The 24,993-nt window shown below is 39.6% G+C and overlaps 1 protein-coding gene across 4 annotated transcripts in view; it reads left to right on the top strand.

Moving 5' to 3' along the window:
- LOC126162755 (sodium-independent sulfate anion transporter-like) overlaps positions 1-24,993 on the top strand; it is a 162,084-nt gene that overhangs the window by 121,213 nt on the left and 15,878 nt on the right. For all 4 annotated transcript variants that reach the window (XM_049919436.1, XM_049919435.1, XM_049919437.1 and 1 more), the window contains exons 6-10: positions 6,751-6,915; positions 7,100-7,261; positions 11,678-11,818; positions 17,808-17,953; positions 23,399-23,572. In XM_049919436.1, the coding sequence (XP_049775393.1) occupies positions 6,751-6,915; positions 7,100-7,261; positions 11,678-11,818; positions 17,808-17,953; positions 23,399-23,572 (788 nt within the window). The remainder of the gene's footprint in view (positions 1-6,750; positions 6,916-7,099; positions 7,262-11,677; positions 11,819-17,807; positions 17,954-23,398; positions 23,573-24,993) is intronic.

The following is a 24,993-nucleotide window of genomic DNA, read 5'->3' as shown; positions in this document are numbered from 1 at the left end:
TAAGGGAGAGGGTACGGAGTCGTTCCAATCCCGGGAGTGGAAAGACTTACCTTAGGGGGAAAAAAGGACAGGTATACACTCGCGCACACACACACATATTCATCCGCACATATACAGACACAAGCAGAACGTAATTTCATATATTGTCTTTATTTTGTGTACTTTGTGGATGATTGAAATACTTTTTCATGAAAAAGTCGCGTTTTCAGTATAAAAGGATTTATTATCTCATAGATGTTTAGGGATGAAACTGAGTTTTAAATAACAAGTAATATGATGTCTCATACATTCACAGTAGTGATTTTAAGAGCTTTGGCAAGGTATTGTATTGGCATTTATGATTATATTTCCAAATCAGTTTTGTCTTGTTGGAAAATTCGCAACAAAACTCCACACAGTACACACATTCAGCAGGTGACACAGTGATGTAGTTGTGATATCTGTGTTATTATGTGACACTGTCGACAGTTACCTTACACAGTGTTAGTAGATACATTTCTGATATTGTGCTTTTTGGTTTCCTCAAGAGATACAGAACCCGTGAAAGACTGGAACATACATTTTAGTGTGCTGCTGTCAGATTAACTTGGTATCAATGAAAAAGCCCAGAAGCTTAGCAGCTGCTGTGTCATCCGGTGCTTCAGTATCAGTGAGACTGCATAATATCCTCTGTGTTTGTCTTCATTAATTTTCATCTTGTTCATGATAGATCAAGTCTTGGCCTCATCAATTAGGACTTGTGCTTGTTGAACAGGCTGAACTACAGTCTCCACTTCTGAGAACAAAGTTTATTATCTGCGAAATGCTAGGTGTGCTCACTGGAGCATATGTCATTAACAAAAATTAGGAATAACAGAGATTATTTCGTTCAAAATAAGTTAATAGCTGATCTTGCTGATCTTTTATTATGGACTTTGTTGCTTTAGATAGCAGTGGTATTATAGATATGAACCTGTAGCTTGACACTTGATGTCAATTACCATTTTTGTAAACTGGTACTGTGTGTTCTGCTTTCAGTGTGACTGGAAAGTACCAGCATAAAGGCACTTATTTACTACAACTGTCAGTGTTTGAGCAGTTTGATAGATTATATTTTTTAACATATTGCAGGAGATGCTGTAAATACTGGCTCCCTAAGTGTTTGTTTTTTAATAATTTTATTATGTCTTTTATATGCAATCTCTTCCACATTACCATGGTGCATTTATTTCCAAATTTCACAGCAACTGCAGGATCTGCTCCAAAGTCAGGAATTTCACCTACTCTGCGTAGCACTATTTTTATAAAATATTCATTTAATTCATCTGGTCTGCAAGAATTAGAAACAGAGGTGGGCTTTTGCTTGTTCATTAACCAACTCCCTTGCTGCTTTTCAAGGACTTTGAGCTCCTTCATTAAACATGGCATTGTTTTACTTCTTTGCTTTCTCTACTTCTTCTCTGTAAATCCTTTTGGACTGTAAATAATTGCAGTATAGTGTATCCTTAATGCTAATATTTTTAGCTTCTTTACTAGTTAGACAAATACTAACAAAGAGATAGAGGGGCTGGCCAGTACTTACCTCAGCTCAGTACAGCCGATAGATACACATAAAACAGAACCGAAAATTTACATTCCTAGCTTTCGGAACAAGTGTTCCTTCATCAGGGAGGAGAGAGGGGAAAGAAAGGGAAGAAGGGAAAGGAGATTCAGTTACTCACAACCAAGGCTATGAAGCAACAGGGAAAGGAAAATAGGGAGGGTAGCAAGGATGGAGGCATGGAGCCATGCCTGGGTTGTGAGTAACTGAATCTCCTTTCCCTTCTTCCCTTTCTTTCCCCTCTCTCCTCCCTGATGAAGGAACATTTGTTCCGAAAGCTAGGAATGTAAATTTTCGGTTCTGTTTTATGTGTATCTATCGGCTGTACTGAGCTGAAGTAAGTACTGGCCAGCCCCTCTATCTCTTTGTTAGTATTTGTTTCACATCTTTATATGAGATTTTCCATTAATCATTTAGATCACCTATATGGTCCACATCCTTCATTGTTTTGTCCCTTTTGTTAGCTATCTCTTACGTCTGTCATCTTAACACTTTCTCTTCTTCAGTGTTTTATATATACATAAATAAATATTTTCGTCACCAACTGTGCTAGTTTCATCTTCCTCCTATTATCTTGTTCCGTTTATAGTCCTCTTTTTATTTATTGATTTATTTATTCAACATTCCATAGTTTTAACGTTCGTTATTCGCTGTTTCCCAGTCAACAATCACTGCCAACAATCTCTTCCACACCTACCAGTATCATCCATTTCCGTCGATTTCTTGTTGCTGGCGATATTTTTGTGCCATTGGCTATCTTTCTCTGCCACAAGAAAATTTTTTGGGGCATTTCTGCGCCACCCGCGATCTTTTTTGCGGCAGTCGTGATCTTTTTTACAGCACGCGCGATCGCTTTTGCGGCATGCGCGATCGCTTTTGCGGCACGCGCGATCTTTTTTCGCCACTCGCTATCTCTGTTTTTGAGCAACGTGTGTTCTTTTCCCCTGATCTGGACATACTTGCTTGGTCTGGTCAAATTTTTCCGTTTTTTTTTTTTTTTTTTTTTTTTTTTTTTTTTTTTTTTTTTTTTTTTTTTTTTTTAGTGGTCTTCCTTTGGTATTGAACATTACCAACACAATTTCTTTCTTTCTCATCCTTCCCTCCCCGTTTTATTCCTTCTTATGATTACTATTTCAACTTTAGTTATTTAATTTCCCTACCCACCAGTTACCCACTATGTACCCTAATCCTATACCACATTATTTACATTCATTCCGGAAACATGCATTCACCGTAGCCAAACTGCAATCCCACATACTTTTCCTCCGGTCCTGCTTAACCTTTGGAATTATCCCTAAAGGGCTTACCTTAAAAGTTCCCATCTCCGGGTGCAATTCCTCCTTCCACCAGTCTCTCCTGGACTTCCAGAACCTTCAATCCTTAGCCCTTACCCAACTTGTCCTGAATCTCTACACTACTTCATGTAACCACCACTCCCAACAGCTCCTATCTCTCTTCGAAGTCCTTCACCTCTCAAACCCTTGCTTGGAGAACACATTCAGGAACATCATCCTAGAAGCCAGCTGCAAACTTGAGTTCCATGCCACACACCACCTGAAAAAACTATCCACAGTGCTAGTGCAACACCTAAGAAGTGGGGCCCTCTCCCTATCCCTCACAAACACCAACCACAACAGAACCTTCAACAAACCCCTCTCATAGCCAACAAACCTAGCCTAGCCACCCTACTCAATCTCCCCATCCCAGCACATACCCCACAAAGACCAAATCTCAACTATAACCACAGTCAAATGCCACATATCACTAGTCCCAATTCAGTCCTAAACCTCTCATCCAGATCCCTCTCTCCTCCAGAGACATCTGTTCTCTCAAAAGGCTTAACCTTTAGCCCCATGCCTAAATTCAACCACACTGCCCTGGTTAAAGATCTCCTCTCATTCACGCGGAACCTCAACTGGAAATATCACTTCACTACCCAAACACAGCCCCCAAATACTAGACCCAGTGTTGAACCCTGTCTAGAACAGTTCCGACTGCCTTCCCAAAGGGATCCTCCTCCCCTCCCCCAAAACCATCCCTTGCAGACATTTCAGGAATTCCTCACATCCAGTGTTGCCTCCCAGTCCTTCTTGAAGAACATCCCGACAACCCCCAACATCACCCCAGCTGAATCCCGTGCCATTAAGGAGCTGAAAATAGACCGCTCTATTGTCATCCTCCCGGCGGATAAAGGCTCCACAACTGTCGTACTTGACCGTGTGGAGTATGTTGCAGAAGGACTGCGTCAACTCTCCGACACCTCAACCTACAAAGCTGTTACCCAGGATCCCATTCCCTCCATCCAGACTGAGCTGCAAAAAATCCTAAAAATCCAAGGTCCCTCACAAGGCCTCACAACGGCTTCCATAGACTTACTCATTCCACCTGAGCCACGTACCCCTACCTTCTACCTATTACCCAAAATCCACAAAGAGAACCATCCTGGCCATCCCATTGTAGCAGGCTTCAAAGCCCCAACCGAACGTATCTCAGCTCTGGTAGACCAGCACCTCCAACCTATCACCCGCAGACTCCCATCATACATCAAAGACACAAACCACTTCCTAGAACGCATCAAATCCATTCCCACTCCTCTCCCACCTGAAACCTTTCTTGCCACCATAGATGCTACACCCCTTTACACAAACATCCCACATACCCATGGTCTCTCTGCCCTTGAGCACTACCTCTCCCAATGCCCACCCGAAGATCTTCCAAAAACCTCGTTCCTTATCACACTTACCAACTTCATCCTCACCCATAACTACTTCACTTTTGAAGGCCAGACGTACAAACAAATCAGGGGAACGGCCATGGGAACCAGGATGGCTCCGTCCTATGCCAACCTCTTCATGGACCGCATGGAGGAGGCTTTCCTGAAGACCCAACAGCTGCTTCCCCTGGCCTGGTATAGGTTTATAGATGACATCTTTGTGGTCTGGACTCATGGTGAAGAAACACTCCTTAATTTCCTCCATAACCTCAACTCCTTTTCGAATCTGAATTTCACCTGGTCCTTCTCCAAAACCCAAGCCACCTTCCTGGATGTTGACCTTCATCTTGTTGAAGCTCACATCCACACCTCTGTCCATATCAAACCCACAAACAAACAACAGTACCTTCACTTCGATAGCTGCCATCCATTCCACATCAAACGCTCCCTTCCCTACAGCCTAGGTATTCGTGGCAAACGCATCTGCTCCAGTGATGAATCCCTCAACAATTACACCAATAACCTGACCAGTGCTTTCCTCTCCCGCAAGTATCCTGCAGAGCTTGTCCACAAACAGATCTCCCGAGCAATACATTCCTCCCCGTCCAACAACAATGTTCCTACCCCCAGACCACACAGAAGCATCCCCCTTGTCACCCAATATTATCCTGGCCTCGAAAGCATCAACAAATTACTCCGCCAGGGATATGACTTTCTCAAGTCAACCTCTGAAATGAGATCATCCCTTGACAAAATTCTCCCCACACCACCCAGAGTTGCCTTTCGTCGCCCCCCTAACCTCCGTAACATCCTTGTTAAACCCTACAATAGTCCCAGACTATCTTCTCTACCCAGCGGTTCCTACCCCTGTAACCGACCCCGCTGCAAAACCTGCCCCATGCATCCCCCCACAACCACCTACTCCAGCCCCGCTACTGGTAAAACATACACAATTCAAGGCAGGGCCACGTGTGAAACTACACATGTCATTTATCAACTGACATGCCTGCACTGCACAGCCTTTTACATTGGCATGACAACAACTAAACTGGCTGAGTGCATGAACGGACACAGACGAACTGTCCGCCTAGGAGATGCCCAATACCCAGTAGCGGAGCATGCCCTCCAGCATAATTCTAGGGACCTAGGAACCTGCTACACCGTATGTGCCATTTGGCTTCTCCCACCCAACACCAGTCCCTCTGAACTGCGGAGATGGGAACTTGCACTCCAACACATCCTTTCATCCCGCCATCCCCCTGGACTGAACCTACGTTAAACAACCTCACTCCCATTTACACTTCAGTCTTCTCCTCTTTCCCTTTCCTCATTAGCCATTCACGCATCTTTTCATCCTACATAGTTGTGTTTATCTTTATACTATATACCTCTTTACTTCTTTATGCATCCTCTTTAGAACCATGCCTCCATCCTTGCTACCCTCCCTATTTTCCTTTCCCTGTTGCTTCATAGCCTGGGTTGTGAGTAACTGAATCTCCTTTCCCTTCTTCCCTTTCTTTCCCCTCTCTCCTCCCTGATGAAAGAACATTTGTTCCGAAAGCTAGGTATGTAAATTTTCGGTTCTGTTTTATGTGTATCTATCGGCTGTACTGAGCTGAGGTAAGTACTGGCCAGCCCCTCTATCTCTTTGTTAGTATTTGTTTCACATCTTTATATGAGATTTTCCATTAATCATTTACTAGTTAGACAATGCATTTTATTTTAGCTAGTGTAGTAGTATAATATCTCTTTACTTTGTCAGTTTTATGCATGTATTTTGATTTGGAAATTGGATATCTCTTGGGTTTTAGTGGAAAATTTTCATCAAATTGGGATTTTAAGGGTCTGGAAATGGAATTCAGTGAAAGCAGTATCTGCATTGTACCTTATTTCTTTGAATCATCTTGCTCAGGTTGTAAGCTCCCAGAGGTGTTTTCTTTTTTGTTTTCTTTCTTTAAAAAAAAAAAAAAGAAAGAAACCTCTGCCTTATGCAAAACACAATTTATTTCTTCTTATTCACCCAGACATAACAGAAACCTGTTGTGTCCTCCTCCTCTTTCTCCTCCAGTGTAAGAGTGGAGATGACATTATTCAGACAGTGCTATCACCAGATGTGAGATTGGTGTCACCACATTGAGCTGGAGCCCAGTAGATAGTCCTTTGCAAGATTACTTGCAAATTTCCCACAAGAAGAAAATAATGGGAAAAAATGTTTTTGTCCATAAATATCATATCAAAAAATTTGGTTATACAGTCGTATCATATCTGTTGCTGTTCAGGATATAAGCGCACATATTGATATAAAGCATCACAATTTTGCATTATTAGTGTTATGTTCTTTGAGATAACACTTGTATGTTAGCTGTTATTTTTATCACTTGTATTAACAGTTTAATCTACTTACACCATTTAAAACTTTTTATGCTTTATTTACATTTGTATTTTTACTGTGTTATAGGAACTGTGAGATCTGGTCTGCCAAACTTTGGGTTTCCTCCTTTCAGCACAACTATTGGAAATACAACATATTCATTTGGTGAGATGTGTGGACAGCTTGGCTCATCTATCTTTCTTGTGCCTGTTATTGGTGTCTTAGGAAATGTTGCCATTGCAAAAGCTTTTGGTAAGTATCCCATATTAATGTTTGCTGCTTAAAAGTCAGTATTTATTGTCAGCTGATCATTTGTTTATGAATTGAATTTGAATTTTCAGCTGCATTGGAAAAGAAAAAAAATGCATGCTATATAATTCACATTTCTAATATTTTATTTTTTAAGTGTGACAGTTTCATTTGCTTTTACTTCCAGCTAGTGGAGAATCTGTTGACGCAACACAGGAAATGTTGGCCCTTGGACTGTGCAACATCTTTGGTTCAATGGCATCATCTTTCCCTGTGAGTGGATCTTTTTCACGTAGTGCTGTGAACCATGCAAGTGGTGTTAAGACACAGTTGGGAGGCATTTATACTGGTTAGTGTATACATTTCTTTTCTTTGTGTTTTAATTAATTATACTTACACTACCTTATCATAGTTATAGGTCTGTAGTCAGGAAAGTTACAATAATTATATCAGTTCCACATGTTTTCTCTTGTTGTGGGACCATGTTAAAATCAACTCTAATCTAGTAAAGAAAATTTGATAGCTAAGTAATAGACTGTAAATGAATCTGGAAATAGTGGTTTGAGGGGAGGATATAGCAGTAGGGTAGGAGATGAGCAAAGTGGCTAGGAGGAAAAGGAATGAAGTGCATCATTCAGTAGTTGCTACTTCAGTACCACTACACACTGTATTGTTTGATGCCTAAGGTTGGTAGCAACAACACAAAATAGTGCCAACCTGAAGTCTTTAGATTCCTACTTATTCAAAACTTGAGTCCAGGTGCCAAGATAAGGTATGTGTGTTACACTTAATACTAGAAAGAAATGAATGTGGCAGATTTTTTTTCTTCCTTACTTTTTCTGTACTTACTCTAGTTTCTGTCCTGTCTTTTAATTTAACCCATGTTTCATTTCCTGCTGAACTATGAATTTTTCTTCTAGTTTGTTGCTCTCATCACTGATTTGGAAACAACTTGCTATTGATACCTCACTCACACATGACTGCCATCTCAAGCTGCTCTGACCAGAATGGAACCTAAATGGAAGCAGCAATCTGTAGGGGGTAGGGAAAGGGGTAGGGATAGCATGATACAGGTGTAGGAGAAGACGAGTTGACACAGCCTGGCAGAGCTTGCAGGGACTAGGTGACAGGACAAGGCTACCAGGTGGAGTGTTGGGAGATTGCAGGGAAGGGTGTGTGCAGGATGGAAAAGGATAGGAACAGAGAATGGGAAAACACTGGTGTGTTCTTTCGCAGAACAGCGCACAATAACTGGAGAGGACATGAATTGGGAGGAGGCAATAGGACAGAGGGGACAAAAACTGATGGATGGAGGGTGTGTTGACAGTAGATTACCATAGGTCAAGACTGGAATGATTTTGTGAGAAGTGTGTTGTGGGGTGAAATCTCATCTGCACAGTTCAGAAAAGCTGGTGGTAGAGGGGAACAATCCAGATGGCCCTTGTTGTGAAGCAGCCACTGCTGCATGGTGTGCCACAGCGTGGTCCACTTTGCTCTTAGCCACAGTTTGGCGATAGCCATTCAACTTAGTGGACAACTGGTTGGTAGTCACTTTCTGGCAAGAAAGGTTGTCAGTACCTACCAACTTGACCCATACACCACTGGACCATCATTTGAACATTCATCAACTTCTGAAAAACACAAAACATACAAGGTCTGCCTTAGTTGTCACCATGGTCAACAACTGCAGCTGACAATCACTATCTACAAATTACGGCTCGCAGGTATCCTGAGTAGAATGCCACATAATTGCATAGAGCCTTTTTTGAGAAAGCCGAGAAGGAGGGATGTGTTGGCTCAGTTCACAACTATCTCCATATTGTCAATTTGGCCTCTAGGTAACCATTATGAACAACAGTACAAACATCTCAGCACTATGGTGCTCAAGGAAGGTAGTTAAGGGAACACTTGAAATGGAATCTGGGTCAATTATGTTGGCTTCTCTTCACCGAACAGTGCAATACTTGTCTGATGGTCATGTCATGGTACCATTCCATCTGAGGCATGCAGTCCCATGACTGCAGCAGGGGTATGAGTCACTCATGTTTTTGGCTGGTATCATATTAGGATGTCGGACAGTTCACATTGATATTGGCAATAATTTGAGGGATGAGAAATATCGTCCAACACATTATACAATCACACGGTCAACAAATTGGTGATGGGTTCATTTTTAAAGATGATAGTGCTTGATCTTACTGCCCCTAAGTCAAGAACATTATTCCTCCAGTTGGCACGAATGAACTCAATGGAAGTGTCTGTTGTAGCTGCTGACATGAATCCACCTTGGGACCAGTTGAAACCTGCAACTGTTATCAATAGAAAACTCTTAGAAAGATCACCATCAAAGAAAGGGACAGGCTTGAGGAGCATTGTCTCAACCTTGTGGATAGCATACCAAGGATGATCCAATCATGTTACAATTCAGGGAGTGGAAAAACACAGTTGGAATATTAACCAGCAGCAGATTTCGATTTCAAATGTGCAAATAAGTGCACTTTCTGCTCTGCTACCACATCTACGTTCATACTCCACAATCATCTGTGAAGTACTTAGCAGAGAGCACATCCCATTGTATCAGTCATTAGGGCTTTTTTCCCATTCTATTAACACATGGAGCACAGGAAGAATGGCTGTTTAAATCTCTTTGTGCATGCTGTAAGTAATCGAATTTTGTTCTTTTACACTGTTTAGTTTCATAAAGCTATTTCTTTCATTCTCTGCTCCCCTTGAATCTATAAGACACACACTTTCACCTCTTATTTTGAGTATTATATAAATCACCGTAACTTTTTAATGCTGATGAAGCAGGAATACTTCTGTTTGCTGATGATATATACTTCATAGCCCAATAGAGGTGCAATAATGGACATTTCATTTATATTTTCACAAAATATGGAGTGATTATTAATAGACTGCATGCCACTTAACTTGGAAAACACACAGTTCATTCAGGTCTGTCCATGTCAAGATGTCTTCACCAATAATAGTAAAGCACAAAGTTAAAGAAATATGTAACATATAATGTTCAAAATTCCAGGATATACATATTGATCAGAATTTGAATTTGAAATGATAGATTATAAAATATGGAAAATCCGGGATGCAATAGCAACAATATGGAGGGTAAGTTGCTACTCACCGCATGGAGGAGGTGTTGAGTGGCAGACAGACATGGTCATTGTGCCTGTCTGCCAATCATGCCTCCTTTAAATGATATATTCTCAAAGGCTTAAGTTCAGAAACATATGCTTTATGTGCAACTGCTTATTTTGATGATCAAAAATTTAGCTTGTAATGCAAATTCTAAAGGTGGCAGGGGTAAAATACAGGGAGCAAAAGGCTATTGTACAGAAACCAGATGGCAGTTATAAGAGTCGAGGGACATCAAAGGGAAGCAGTGGTTGGGAAGGGAGTGAGACAAGGTTGTAGCCTCTCCCCGATGTTATTCAATCTGTACATTGAGCAAGCAGTGAAGGAAACAAAAGAAAAATTCGGAGTAGGTATTAAAATCCATGGAGAAGAAATAAAAACTACGAGGTTTGCTGATGACATTGTAATTCTGTCAGAGACAGCAAGGGACTTAGAAGAGCAGTTGAACGGAATGGACAGTGTCTTGAAAGGAGGATATAAGATGAACATCAATAAAAGCAAAACGAGGATGATGGAATGTAGTCTAATTAAGTCGGGTGATGCTAAGGGAATTAGATGAGGAAATGAAACACTTGAAGTAGTAAAGGAGTTTTGCTGTTTGGGGAGCAAAATAACTGATGATGGTCGAAGTAGAGAGGATATAAAATGTAGACTGGCAATGGGAAGGAAAGCGTTTCTGAAGAAGAAATTTGTTAACATCAAGTATAGATGTAAGAGTCAGGAAGTCATTGCCGAAAGTATTTGTATAGAGTGTAGCCATGTATGGAAGTGAAACATGGATGATAAATAGTTAAGACAAGAAGAGAATAGAAGCTTTCGAAATGTGGGGCTACAGAAGAATGCTGAAGATTAGATGGGTAGATCACATAACTAATAACTAAGGAGGTATTGAATAGAATTGGAGAGAAGAGAAAATTGTGGCACAACTTAACTAGAAGAAGGGATCGGTTGCTAGGGCATATTCTGAGGCATCAAGGGATCACCAATTTGGTATTGGAGGGCAGCATGGAGGGTAAAAATCATAGAGGGAGACCAAGAGATGAATACACTAAACAGATTCAGAAGGATGTAGGTTGCAATAGATACTGGGAGATGAAGAAGCTTGCACAGGATAGAGTAGCATGGAGAGCTGCATCAAACCAGTCTCTGGACTGAAGACCACAACAACAACAACAACAACAACAACAATGTAGACTCCCACATTTGTTAAAGTAAAATTAAATAATTTTTGGCAAATTTCATAATTAATACTAAAGTATTCATTCCACAACACATGACATTTGGATAAAAGCTGTTAATGTGTTTGTTGTAAAGTATTATGGTGAAATTGTGCAAAACTGATGACAGAAATTGTGACTATTCAGTAGCCAGCACATACATTGCTAAATAAAATTTATGAATAAAGGGAGGGTGCGAAAATTGGAATTGTTAAGACGCAATAAGTGTGAAATAGAGAGATAGCACTATATTAATGAAAATGTCTTAAGTCTCAGAGATTGAATGTTACAATTTTTTTCTGTCGAGCTTTGTGGGTGTTACTGAGTTAATTTTTATGCGTAGCTAGTTCAGTTTGTGTGACCTCTATCTGTAATTGTATTATGCTTTATTTCAGGTGCCCTGATTTTATTGGCACTTAGTCTGCTAACACCTTACTTCTATTACATTCCTAAGGCATCCTTGGCAGCTGTTATCATTTGTGCCGTGATCTTCATGATAGAGTATGAAGTGGTGAAACCAATGTGGAAATCAAGTAGTGAGTATTTGTGACTAGTTTGTATTCCAACTTTAATCACCCATAGAACCTCTATACATTATAACATTATACATTATTATACACGTTATAACAGATACCAACACTTAAGAGTATAACTTTAGACCTAATATCTGCCTTCTAATGAGTGATCTTATTTTACCGAAAATCATCCTGTGGATGTAATCCACATGCTGTTATTTGATTAAGGAGGATAAAGACTGTTCTCATTCTATCTAGTCTCCACTTGGATGAATTGTAGTTTTTATTTTGAAGGAACACCAGATTCATCTCCAGGTACTACAGTCCTGTGATCACTGTGATGTAGCACATTTGGATGATGTACTCCAGCATCATCTTGTATGGTAACTAGAGCATGAGAATCAAATTCTAAGTGGCTATTACCAAGACAATCAGCTGAAGCCAAATCAAGCAAAAACAGAGATTTGTGAGTTCCATCTTAGAAATAGACATGCAGCAAGGAAATTGCAAATGTTCTGGGAAGGTAAGCAATTAGAACACTGCTTCACCCCCAAATATCTTGGAGTAACTCTTGATTGAGCACTTACCTACAGAATACATTGCTTGAAAACCAAACGGAAGGTATCTGCAAGGAACAACATTCTCCGGAAATTATCGGGTACAACCTGGGGGATGCATCCTCGCATCTTAAGAACTTCTGCTGTAGCTCTGTTATTCAGCTGCAGAATATGCTTGCCCTGTGTGGTGCAGATCTAGTCATGCTAAACAAGTGTATATCGCATTGAATGAAACCTGCAGACTCTTTACGGGATGTTTGAGATCTACACCACTTGATAAAGATTATTGTCCAGCAGGCATCCCACCTCTAGATATCCGTTGTCAACGTGCATCTAGACTGTAAAAGTGAAAGGTATCAAATCTGAAGACCCACGCACCACACTGGTATCAGCCAGCAGTAACAAGGCTCAATGCAAGGAAAAGCTTTCTCCATTCAACTGAAAGCCTCACTGAACCACCTTCGAACTTCAGAGTCAACTCATGACGTTCCAGACACAGTCACCTTACGGGGTGGATGATCCCAACTGAAAGCCTCCTGTCAGGTCATTAAGAAAGTTGGTCAATATGGAAGACTCTCAACAGGCTGCGTTCTGGAGTTGGAAGAATGAAGACCAACTTGAAAAAGCGGGTATTTGCTTGCGACTCCACAGCATGTGAATGTGGTGAAGAACAGACAATGAGTCATCTTCTTGTCTGCAGCCTGTGACCAACATCATGCATGCCACAGAATGTCATTGATGCCACCAAGGAAGTATGCAAAGTTGCTGCATGCTGGTCATGCCGCATTTAATTGTAATTGTAATGCTTATGGTACCATGTTTTGGAACATTTTGCATAACTTGTAAGTTGTAGTGTGTGTTTCTGACATTATTAAATAAAATAAATATCGTGCAAATATCTCAGCTGAGTGGTGAATAGTAGGAGAATAGCTTGAAACATTCTCAGGTGTTGCATAGTATGGTACTGTCAAAAGTGTACAATATTTCTATGAGGCAGCTGCTCAGTTACACATGAAGATGATAAACAGGTGACTCATAGAAATACCATGTAGTTTAGACAGTATCAGCCAATGCAGTGCCTGAGAATCTTTCAAGCAATTATTACAGAAGAAAGCCTCAAATAGCTAAGAAAATAGCATCTACTCTTCATAATTCAGTATTTAACAGCTGACATCCACAATTTCCAACACTGTGGAAGTAACAATATTTTTATGATATTAATCAGATGTGCAGTCTCACAATATCCTTACAGAATTCTTTCTTGGTGTTGTGCAGTTAAAGGAAGTAAAATAGATTTTAATCAGGCATGGACAGTGAGAATGTTGTCTCCACACCTTTTAGATACCTCTTAGAAGATTTTTAAATTTTTATGATTTTGTTACTAGAAGTTAAAATCAGCATCTTGTTTGTGATGCACACAACCATAACTCAAGATACAGGTTCCTGTATTATGGTGTGAAGCTCTTCAACAGGCTCCCATTGCACATGAAGCAAGTAATTGAGCGGGAGCTCTAAAAGTTTGAAAGAAAATTATAAATATATCTTATTACCCATTCATTCTACAGATTATCTTATTATTCAAGTTAAAGATTCCTTTTACCTGCAGGTAAAATAAGTTTTTGTTTTTTCAACACATATATCTTCATTTTATTGATAATTGCCTTTATGATTGTGTGGATATTGAGCTAACAAGAAAGAAAAGAGAGAAAAAGTTCAAAACCAGACGACTGAGGAATTAGTAGTTTAAACATATACAGTTTATAGCAGTTCTCCAATACTTCTAACGGTTACTTGACTTTATTAATTATTATCTTGATTCATTGCACATCCCTGAGGGTTCATTCATTCATCCACCCATCATATACCATGGATAATGTGAAGGGAGGCCTTCAGGGATGTGGAATGAGTTAAGAAAAAAGAACAAGCAAACCATGTAAACTAAATTATACACTCTATTAAATATCAGTATAGAATCCATCTCCCACAAAAAGAACAAGCAAACCATGTAAACTAAATTATACACTCTATTAAATATCAGTATAGAATCCATCTCCCTCCTCACACCAGCAGCCTGTGAATGTTTTCCTTTTACCTACTGCACAAACTCAATCCCAAATGTCTCCCTACTGGTTTGTTCCAATGTGGCTGGGTATAATGCTCCATCAGAGTGAACCTCTGCCTTTGCTGACAAACATCTCCAAAAATAGTGTCCATAACGTCCCGTCCTGCGTTGAAGACACTGCTCACTTCCTTTGCTGCTTCTCCACGGTTCTTTCCCATCACCACCAGACTCTTCATTGGTCACTGTGGATGTGACACCCTTGTACATCAACATCCTCCATGCCTAAGCCATGCGGCCGGGGAACACTACCTTTCCTAATGTCCTCCTGATACCAAACCCACCACCTCTTTCCTAATCCTCCTAACCAACCACGTACTGACCCACAATTATTTCACTTTTTAAGGCCAAATCTATAAACAAATCCATGGCATCATCCTATATCAACAACAAATTTATGAGTCATCTGGAGGAATCCTCTGATAAACTCACCCATAAACCTCCCTCCCACCAATCTGGAGGAATACTTCCTATCCATTCAACACCTAAAACCCTTTGTCTGGTATGGATTTGTTGATGACATTTTTGTGATCTGGACTGGTCTTTACTCTTTCCTCCACAACCTCTTCAACTACTCAAAAATCTGCTTCACCTAGTCCTCCTGAAAGCCACCTTCCTATATGTTGGTCTCCACCTCTCAGATAGTTCTATAAAGATGTCTGTCTGCATCAAGTGCACCAACCACCAGCAGTAACTTCACTTACAGTTGCCACACTTTCAGTTCATCCATAAAGAAGTCTCTCTGACACCAGTAAACACGTCAAGCAGCCTCAGACAAGGATTCCTTCGATCACCCAGTATCACCTTAGCCTTGGAAAGCTCAGTCAGATCTTTCATCATGTCTTAGACTACCTCTCATTGTACCCTGAGATAAAGGATGTCCTACCCAAAATCCTACACATCTCACACAAAGTAGTGCTTTGCTGCTCACCCAACCTGTAGAATATCCCTGTTGATCCCTGTTCCAGTCCTGTACCCAACCCTGCACTCGATGTGTCAGTCCCACTTGATAGATTCAGGTGCAAGACCTGTCCTGTGCACACACTCACCACCTCCTACTGCAGTCCAGTCACAAGTACTTCTTACCCAATAAAAGGCAGGGCCATGTGTGAAAACAGCCATGTTATTTATCAGCCATGCTGAAATTACTGTACAGCATTGTATGTGGGCATGACAAGTAAACAACTGTCTAATTCCATGAGTGTCCACTGCCAAACTGCAGCAAACCACAGAACTGACCATAGTGTTGCTGAACATGTTGAACACTACAGTACTGGTGACTTCAACAGCTGCTTCACTGTACTGTCCATTTGGATACTCCCATACAACACAAGTTTCTCTGAACTACACAGATAGGAATGGTCTGTCTAGCATATTGACCTTTATCCCAATTCCTTGCCTTATATTTTCCCTTCTCATGTCTGTCCTTTCCACTCCCCCATCCAGATCACCTACTGCCTTCTCCGTCCTCTCTTCCTTCCCTGAATGTGGGCTTTCTCTCTCTCTCTCTCTCTCTCTCTCTCTCTTCCTTTCCCTCCCCCCCTCACTTTTTCCCCTCTTCATCCTCACCATCCTTTCCTTCCATCTTCCACCCTCTCTTCCCACCCCCTCTACCCATTTCTGTATCTCTTTTTTGCTCTATTCTGTTTACTCCATTCGTCTTGCTATGCAGACAATACGACATTGTATCCCCTCCTTACATCCTTCCCTACACTTCCCCACCTCCATCAGCCTATGCAGCTGTTTTCAATAATCAGTCATCAATAGTAAGTCTTGCCATGGCCATGGGTGTGTCTGTGGGACTGTGTTTGTGAATGTATGTGTTTTTATTACGAAAAACAGCAAGAGCTCGACAGCTAGTGTAGGTACTGTTTCCTGCTACATTTTTCTATGCAACACACATCAGTCCGCTATAGGTTAGTAGCTGCCTCTCCTTTATTTTTTATATTGTTCCAGCATTGCATTATTGTTATGAATGGACTGGTATGTGTTGCATAAAGCTTGACAGTTCACTAGTGAATCATAAATGTCTTGTGGACATGTCATCAAACATAGAAAATAAAGCAACTTTAGCAACAAATTCAAGACTGATAGATAAGTCTTCAGTTAAATTATGGTGATTAAGCATAATATACTGATAACTATGGATGAAGTTTCAGACAGTAGTCTGTGAGACCTTTATTAAAGATGCATCAACTGCTGAGCTATTTGCAAACTCATAGTCTTTTAGGAAAAATGAACAGGATCTTTTTGTACAAAATTTAATCTAGTAAAATTTTGCACTGGGATATGTTTTCAGTAGAGGCCATAGTTTTCAAGTTATTCAAGAAAAACGTACAAAATTTACCTTCAAATGCAACCCCCTCCCACACTCAGCTCCCATCAGTCAAAATTTCTAGTGTGTTGTTCATGGCACTCCCTCCTACCGCTGTACAAATGTTTGTGACTGTGCGAATTATTTCCCACATTCAACCTTTCTTGGTTATCATTGACTGGCTTTATTTCACCACCGGATTAGTTGAGCACTTACAAATTGTAAAACTGACACCTGTATAAATTTTACCGAACATTTTGGGAATTTTAATGGCATAAAATAAACAACTACATTGTTGTATTTGTAAGGCCAACTTATTACAAAAGTAAATGGTTAAGTTTAGATAAAATTGTCAATCTAATTAGTTTTAGCATAATGTTTACAAAAGTTATTTTTCTTTAAATACTCTCATGGGTACATTTAAATTAATATTGTTGATGAAATAGCGGACTATGCTGGTGGTGTGATAGCCCAACCAATAGAGACCTAAAGGTTGAATATCAAGAATAGTTAGTGTGGGTGGAAGTTTTTGTACAGTGGTGGGAGAGTGAGTGCCCCAAGCAACATGCTAGACATCCTGACTGGTGAGGGATGAGTGTGGGAGTGGAGGTGCATTTGAAGATCACTTTTGTACATTTTTCCTGAAAAACTCAAAAACAGTGGTCTACAGTGAAAACATATCCCAGTACAAAATTTAACTACATTAGATTTGATACCAAAAGGTTGTGTTCCTTTTTTCTATTGGGCTAATAGTTTGCATGAAGCTAATGAGATAATGTGAAACTCTTTTTGAAGGCCAGGTACAAAATTTTTGTGTATGCACAAAATGACTTTGGTATGTGAGCTGAATCACCTGGTATAATGTGATGTCTGTTTTAAATGAAATTTTGTATTTATGATGTCTTTCTTTCTATTATTTGGATAAATTATTATTAAAATAAGATGCTGCGATGTATATGTATAACTTAGCAGAACGACATTTTTGAGTGTGCTTAATGAAGTAAAATCTTGCTATTACAGGGAAAGATTTAGTACCAACATTTGTTACTTTTGTGGCATGCCTGGTGATTGGTGTGGAACTTGGTATACTGATAGGAGTTGCCATAAATATATTGTTCCTGTTGTACCCATCAGCCAGGCCAAGCATTACAGTGGAACGAGCAGTGGTAAATCACTTCTTTATTAACTATATTTTTGTTACATTTGTGCATATCTTTCTTGCTGAATTAACATATTTGTTGATTTCATATTTTGTGGACTACAAGGCACCACAAACCATAATACGCACCTTAATTTTTAAACAATTGAAAAAAATAACATTTTTACCTTTTTTATTATTAGACTGCAAAGTCAGACTAAAGAAAAAATTTTAATTTATAGAATCAAACTGACCTCTGAAATACCTGAAAAATCATGATCTGAACTTTCTTCTTCCTCTTCCTCTTCCTGTTCCTCTTTCTGTTCGTCAGTCATTGTTCATGGTCTTCACTGCCATCGAGATAATTGCTTATGCCGCAGTTCTTGGAAGATTTAACAATAATGTCTTCTCTCACTCTAGTCCATGACTGTTTTATCAACTGATACACTTGTTTGATAGTAGGTCGTTTTAAAGCTCCCTTCGGCTTGCATTTGTGTTTGGCTTAATCCATCATCCGTTTGTTCCATTTCTCTCTCATACACACTTTAAACGGTTTATTTTTCGAAACATCAAGAGGTTGCGATTGTGAAGTAAGTCATACCAGGATAACAGCAAGCTCTGTAGTTCCCTGTCTCAATTTCTCTTTCACAGAATTTTTCAAATGACTACTAAACTGATCTAGCACAAGAAGAGAACTCTTCTTTAGTAGAGCACCTTTCCTTCAGTTCCATACTCTGTTAATCCATAATATCATATCTGCCTCATCCATCCAGTTCTTGTCATGTTTGTTAACAACAATGACTGGCGATATTTCAGAAGGTTTTGGCGTTGTTTTGCACTTGAGAAATGATCATTGAATTAAGTTTAGTATTTTCAGCACAGCATGAAAGGACAACAGTGCAGTGCATTTTTTTTATGTCCACTTGTTTTTATAGTTACAGTTTTAGCACCTTTCATGACACAGTTCTGTTACTTGGCACATCAAATGTTGAAGGAATTTCATCCATATTTGCATTTGGCTTAGTTCCACACTGGTTTTCTTTCAGAACTGAATAATAAAGTAATAGAAAGATAGCATTTTCTCTTGGCACACTTGTGGCATTTTCTGAGATATTTTGATTTTGCTTTGCATGCTAAGTCCATGATCCTTCATAAACCTTTAGCACCACCCAACTTCACCATTAAAGTCTGTTAAGTTCCACTGTAGCAGTAGCTTAAAACCATGTATTTGAATCATTTTTGTATTAATTCCAATGCCAGTTTGACAGTGTCATTGAATCCATTTCAGTACATCATATTCCAGTTTTAGCCATTTTGAATTCAGCCCTGTATTTGCACAGTTTAATCTTCCTCATTTATTTCAGTTCTTTACTAGCCCACCAATCGCAAATGGTGTTTTCTGTAGGTGGAGGGCCAAAATGCAGCTCAGCTGTTCTGTTTCCATGTTCTTCTGCATATGCTTTTATTTTCAATTTATGGCCCATGTCATTTTTTTTTATTTTTGTAGCATTACAAAACTAGCTACTAACAGAAATAGTGTACTGTTACGATAACGCATATCACTTTAAATTCAAGTTCACTGGCACTACAGACTGCAAGGATGCATCATAGGCTAGACAGTGTTCTGGGTTTGAGATTGTGGGATGGGAAGGAGACAGTTTAAGCAAGCATGTGAATCTCCACAACTCATTCAGAATGAGATTTTCACTCTGCAGCGGAGTGTGCGCTGATATGAAACTTCCTGGCAGATTAAAACTGTGTGCCCAACCGAGACTTGAACTCGGGACCTTTGCCTTTCGTGGGCAAGTGCTCTACCAACTGAGCTACCGAAGCACGACTCGCGCCCGGTCTCACATTCTGGAAACATCCCCCAGGCTGTGGCTAAGCCATGTCTCCGCAATATCCTTTCTTTCAGGAGTGCTAGTTCTGCAAGGTTCGCAGGAGAGCTTCTGTAAAGTTTGGAAGGTAGGAGACGAGATACTGGCAGAAGTAAAGCTGTGAGACCGGGCGTGAGTCGTGCTTTGGTAGCTCAGTTGGTAGAGCACTTGCCTGCGAAAGGCAAAGGTCCCGAGTTCGAGTCTCGGTCGGGCACACAGTTTTAATCTGCCAGGAAGTTTCCCCACAACTCATGTTTGCCACACTGGGGCACTGCTGCTTCAGTTGAATGCAATGCTGCCAGGTAGAGGGAGGTTTCCCACGGCATCAGATATATGCCATTTTTAAGACTGGTGAGGATTTTAAATCTCACACTGGACATTTTTATATTAATAAAAGTATAAGACACACCTCAATTTTGGAGGCAATTTTTCGAAGTAAAAAGTGTGTCTTATATATAAAATATGATAAGTATGGAGTAATAATACAAGATTGTGCCACAAAGTGTTGACTTCCTAGTCCTATACACAGCCAGTCTTTGTACGTAGGGGTTGAGGCAATCTGAAGTGGGATCTGTGAGTAACTAGAAATGCCAAGGCCAGGAAACACACCAACAAACTACAAAGTCTCATGCACATCAATTACAAAGTGCATTTGAGAGTAATTATACATAATCCATTGAGTAATAGAGGCAGTGATATTCAAATATGAAGTGAAGTGTTTCTGTTACATGCCAGGTTATATGCAGCTACAAACAATAGGCTCCGCCCATGACATGTTATCCTACAGAATGGACAGCCACAATACTGCCTGAGTATCTACAGGCTCTGCCATGCATTCAGTGTTATGGCCATCCAGCTATGGTAATAACTCCATGTTGACATTGAGCTGTCTAACTTGTAAACAACAAATAACCAAGCTACCTATACTCAGTTCGGATGTGGAAGGATCGTGGTCACAAACTCGGATACAATGCAGTAAATAACACATATTTATTTAAACAGTAATTACAATAATCCAGTGGTTGTAGCAACATACAGTAAATCCTGGATTACTAAAAAACAAATTTATATTACATTGATTTACCTCTTACAGTTGATGCTGTGGCCTAACAACTGATTGGCACTTTATGGCCTCCTTGTCACTGCCTTTATTAATACATTGACAAAAAATGCTCAGGAGAAATTCAAAACATACATATTAAAGTAATTACACACATGGTGCTAACAAAGAAAGCCATCATTCACACTTCAATATTAAAGAGAAATAACAGTTAGTAAAAATCAGCCTTTCTCGGTGAGTATTGCCATAAAAAGGAACTTCAAAGCATAATCATTAGAAGAGTCCCATCCTTTTAAAGAAATTTAAGATGTTTACATAGCAAAATTTTTAGGAAATAAATTGCTCGGTGATTATTAACGTTATTAAAAAACTTCAAGTAACTGAACTTAGCAAAGACTAACATAGCCATATAAATCTCACAGCAGCTGAAAGAGCCCATATTTAAGGAAATTTAAAACAGTTATTGAGAAAAATTCTGAGGGAGCTTCCTACCCAAAAATCTTAGAGAACTTGTGTTATACACATAAAAGAAAGACATAATGGCTCTCATCCTTGGCTTATCACCCCAAATTCTGAATGGAAACCAATCAGAACAATTTAGCTGTTACCAAGTAAGTTCCTGTTGACCAAGGATGTGAACTAACACATAAATAACCTAAAATATTACACTGAACAAGCAGGTAAATCTCTAGACCAGTTTACTAAACAGCCAATCTCCTCCAGCGTGCAAAACCGAGAAAACCTATAGGTAGGTTTATCTATTACAGTCCCAGTTTGTCAAATGAGTGCAGCACTTCATCAACAAAATTTAAATATCTCTACAAATGGACACTATGGTCACCATTTCAAAACCAAAGTTTTGATCAATTTTTGACATCAAACTCCATCAGCCAATGTATCAGAAGCATCCACCTTAGGCAACTAGTTGATCAAGGGCCTGTGAACTCTGTCAGTTGCTCCAGTTGGCCACCCAAATAATATCAGTATCACCATGCCATATTCACCATCATACACTACGGCTGGCTTTTTACAAGTTGCATGGTCAACCAGGTACGGCAGCTGCTAGTCCATGAAACAGAGCTAAGTCAGAGAGCTCCACACTAGCTTTTGCCTCTAAAGTAGTCAACAAGCAAGCACTCTCTACCCAGAGCAGGGCTTGCTAGATTAGCCACTTGTCCACAAGTCACTCACTGACTCTCACTGCGTAAGCTCTTTCCTGAGCTGGGATGTGTCCTTTGTTAATCATCACTGCTGTGTCTCCTAGTGAGGTGCCGAGGTAACACTGCCTGAAGCAGTCTTCGCTAAATGATAGCGGACCGGTTCAAACTTCGTATTTCATTGGTGGTACTAAACAATCTGCAGTGCTCTCACTGTTGTCACTTGACTATGGTTAGGGTTCCATGTTTATGTTCTCTTATTCCAGCTGGGATACTAGACATATGAATCTTCTTTTCTTGTTTTATTTCATTTTTAAAGATAACCATTATTCACTACCGGATCCTCATTATCATTCATTATTTATTATTTCACCCTGAAGTGTCCATTATTAGTTTTTGACCAAATATGTTTGTAGTTTGTTAAAAACTGTGTATCCTTCTTGTTAATTACGCTTTACATTGTCTTCAGAAATGTGTATTTCTAATAATGTCGTATAAGGGTCAGTGCTGTAATGGTAATCACAGGACTGCCACATACATTGGAGATATATATAATTGAGTTTGAAATCAGTTGTGGGACCATAGCTATCCTTATTCATTGATGAGTGGGCCTAGTCACAGACCACACTGCAACCAGCGGATATACAAGATAGCAAATATATACATACAAAAATATATAATTTCTGCAATTATTATGGTGTATGTATGATTTTTTAGTTACTGTTGTAAACTTGTTTGAAGCACAGTATTCTTGAAAATGTTGGAACCTGTAATGGTACCTGCTTTTCCATTTTCCAGTGAGTAATGTTATTGCTGTATGGTATTTCCAATGAACTGAACAGCTAGTCTCTTATGAGGAAAATATAGTATCTGTCTCTGTCCTTGCTGCTTCAGTACTGCAGCCGGCCGTGGTGGCCATGTGGTTCTAGGCGCTTCGGACCGGAACCGCACAGCTGCTACGGTCGCAGGTTCGAATCCTGCCTTGGGCATGGATGTGCGTGATGTCCTTAGGTTAGTTAGGTTTAAGTAGTTCTAAGTTCTAGGGGACTGATGACCTCAGATGTTAAGTCCCATAGTGCTTAGAGCCATTTGAACCATATTTCAGTACTGCAGTATGAATAAGTATGATTGGTTGTGGTGGATATTGTAATTTCAGGCAGTGAATAATGGTTATTGCTAAGGACAGATCATCCTCATTTGTTATTTTCATGAGATAACAACCAAAATTGAGCTTATATGTTGTCAAACTGTGGACTTTATTGTTTTCACTGATTGTGATTTTTGCTGTTACATTGCAGAATGAAGTGAGTGACTATAGTGTCGAAGTCTCTGTGGGAATGCGGCGGGTGTTTATAATGGTGTTCCATTTGTTTTTTCAGACTAAGGCAGGGCAGGAATACTTGTTGGTGATACCAGGGAACAGTCTATACTTCCCTGCAGTAGACTTCATTCGCACAAGTGTAGGACGTGTTGCTGTACAAGAAGGGTCAAGTCATCTACCAGTCATTGTGGACTGTCGTTATGTATTGGGTGCAGACTTCACTGCAGCAAAGGTAGGTACAGTGATACTGTTGTTTGAAATATAGAGAATTATTAAAGCAAAAGGTGACAAGATTCCAGCTGTCATTTGAAATTGTATGGAAACAGATATACCATAATATGAGTAAAAGTGTAGACAAAAATCCTTCTAAAATACAATAAAAAGCTGTAAAGCCAAGAACAGTATACCAAAACAGAAATATCAGATGCCATCAGGAAAAGGAACATGTTCTTCAGACACATCCTCATAATGGACCAGGTGAGGTTCACACATCAGATAATACAGTTTCTTGTGAGCAAGAGAATCAATATATACTGGATCCAAGAGGTACAAAGGGCCCTAGTAGAAACTGGAATACAGGAAACAGAGATTTAGAACAGGAGGACTTTCAAATAAAAAAAATTTGACTGGCCAGGTTTGCAGGAAAGAATTATACACAGAGCAAAATCATCATGTAGAGAAGAGTGAAGATGATTGCAAAGTATGAAAGAATATTGGACAAGGATAACAACGAGAAGAAATAAAGCTGACCTGAATTGGCCTGATCCACTGATGGCACAAATGAGGAGGAGGAGGAGGCGGCACAGAAGAAGAAGCAGCATACATTTATATTTATCAGGAGTACACAAATCTTAGCAGTCTTATTCAAGTACCACTTATTTTATATCTAGATCATTACATCATGTAGCTTATAATGAATATATAGAAACAGGTGATAATTCTCAAATTGTGAGTTATGTTATTCAAGTAAAGGGGACACAAAAATATAACAGTTACTAGATTCACTTCTTCACAAGTTGGTTGCGATCTAAATTCCTTACAGATCTGATGATGGGAACTTAGACTTGCTGAAACTGGCCATAAAAAATAAAATTGTAAGTGGCAGTGTTTGCCATTAAAGTTTTTACTTCTGTATTGCAAACCAACTTTTGTCCACATTACATCACCTCCAAACAGCAAGCATAGAAAGCACAACAGCGCATTTTTTACTTCACAGCCACAAAGACAACTTCTCCTTCGCTACCATTCATAATTAAACCTACGAATTTACGTCTTGTTATTGCTTATGCCTGACTGAGATGTTACAGTATCAGTTGTTGAACGACGTCTTTCCTCTACTGTAACTTTATCATGGAGAGTCAGTTCTGAAAACATAATCTGTTGAAGTTCACTTACTGTCACAGAACTTATTTCTTCATTGTTGAAAGACCTTTGTTAAAGTTTTCTGTGAATTAAAAGAACTGAAATAAAGATGAATCAAATAAAATAGCTAAAAGTGGGGTAATAATATAATTCTACATGTCATTACATTCAAGATATGATAATGATTTGTAAGCACAACTCACACAGAGTAGAAACCGAAATGGCCTTCTTCCCAGCACACCCGCCAGGGCTTGCAGTACGGGAGTGACAGTGCTCTGTCTCCCTAACAGC

Source organism: Schistocerca cancellata, chromosome 2 (genome assembly GCF_023864275.1).
Source record: "Schistocerca cancellata isolate TAMUIC-IGC-003103 chromosome 2, iqSchCanc2.1, whole genome shotgun sequence".
NCBI classification, from domain to species: Eukaryota; Metazoa; Arthropoda; class Insecta; order Orthoptera; family Acrididae; genus Schistocerca; species Schistocerca cancellata.
This window is presented reverse-complemented; position numbering and strand designations above follow the sequence as displayed.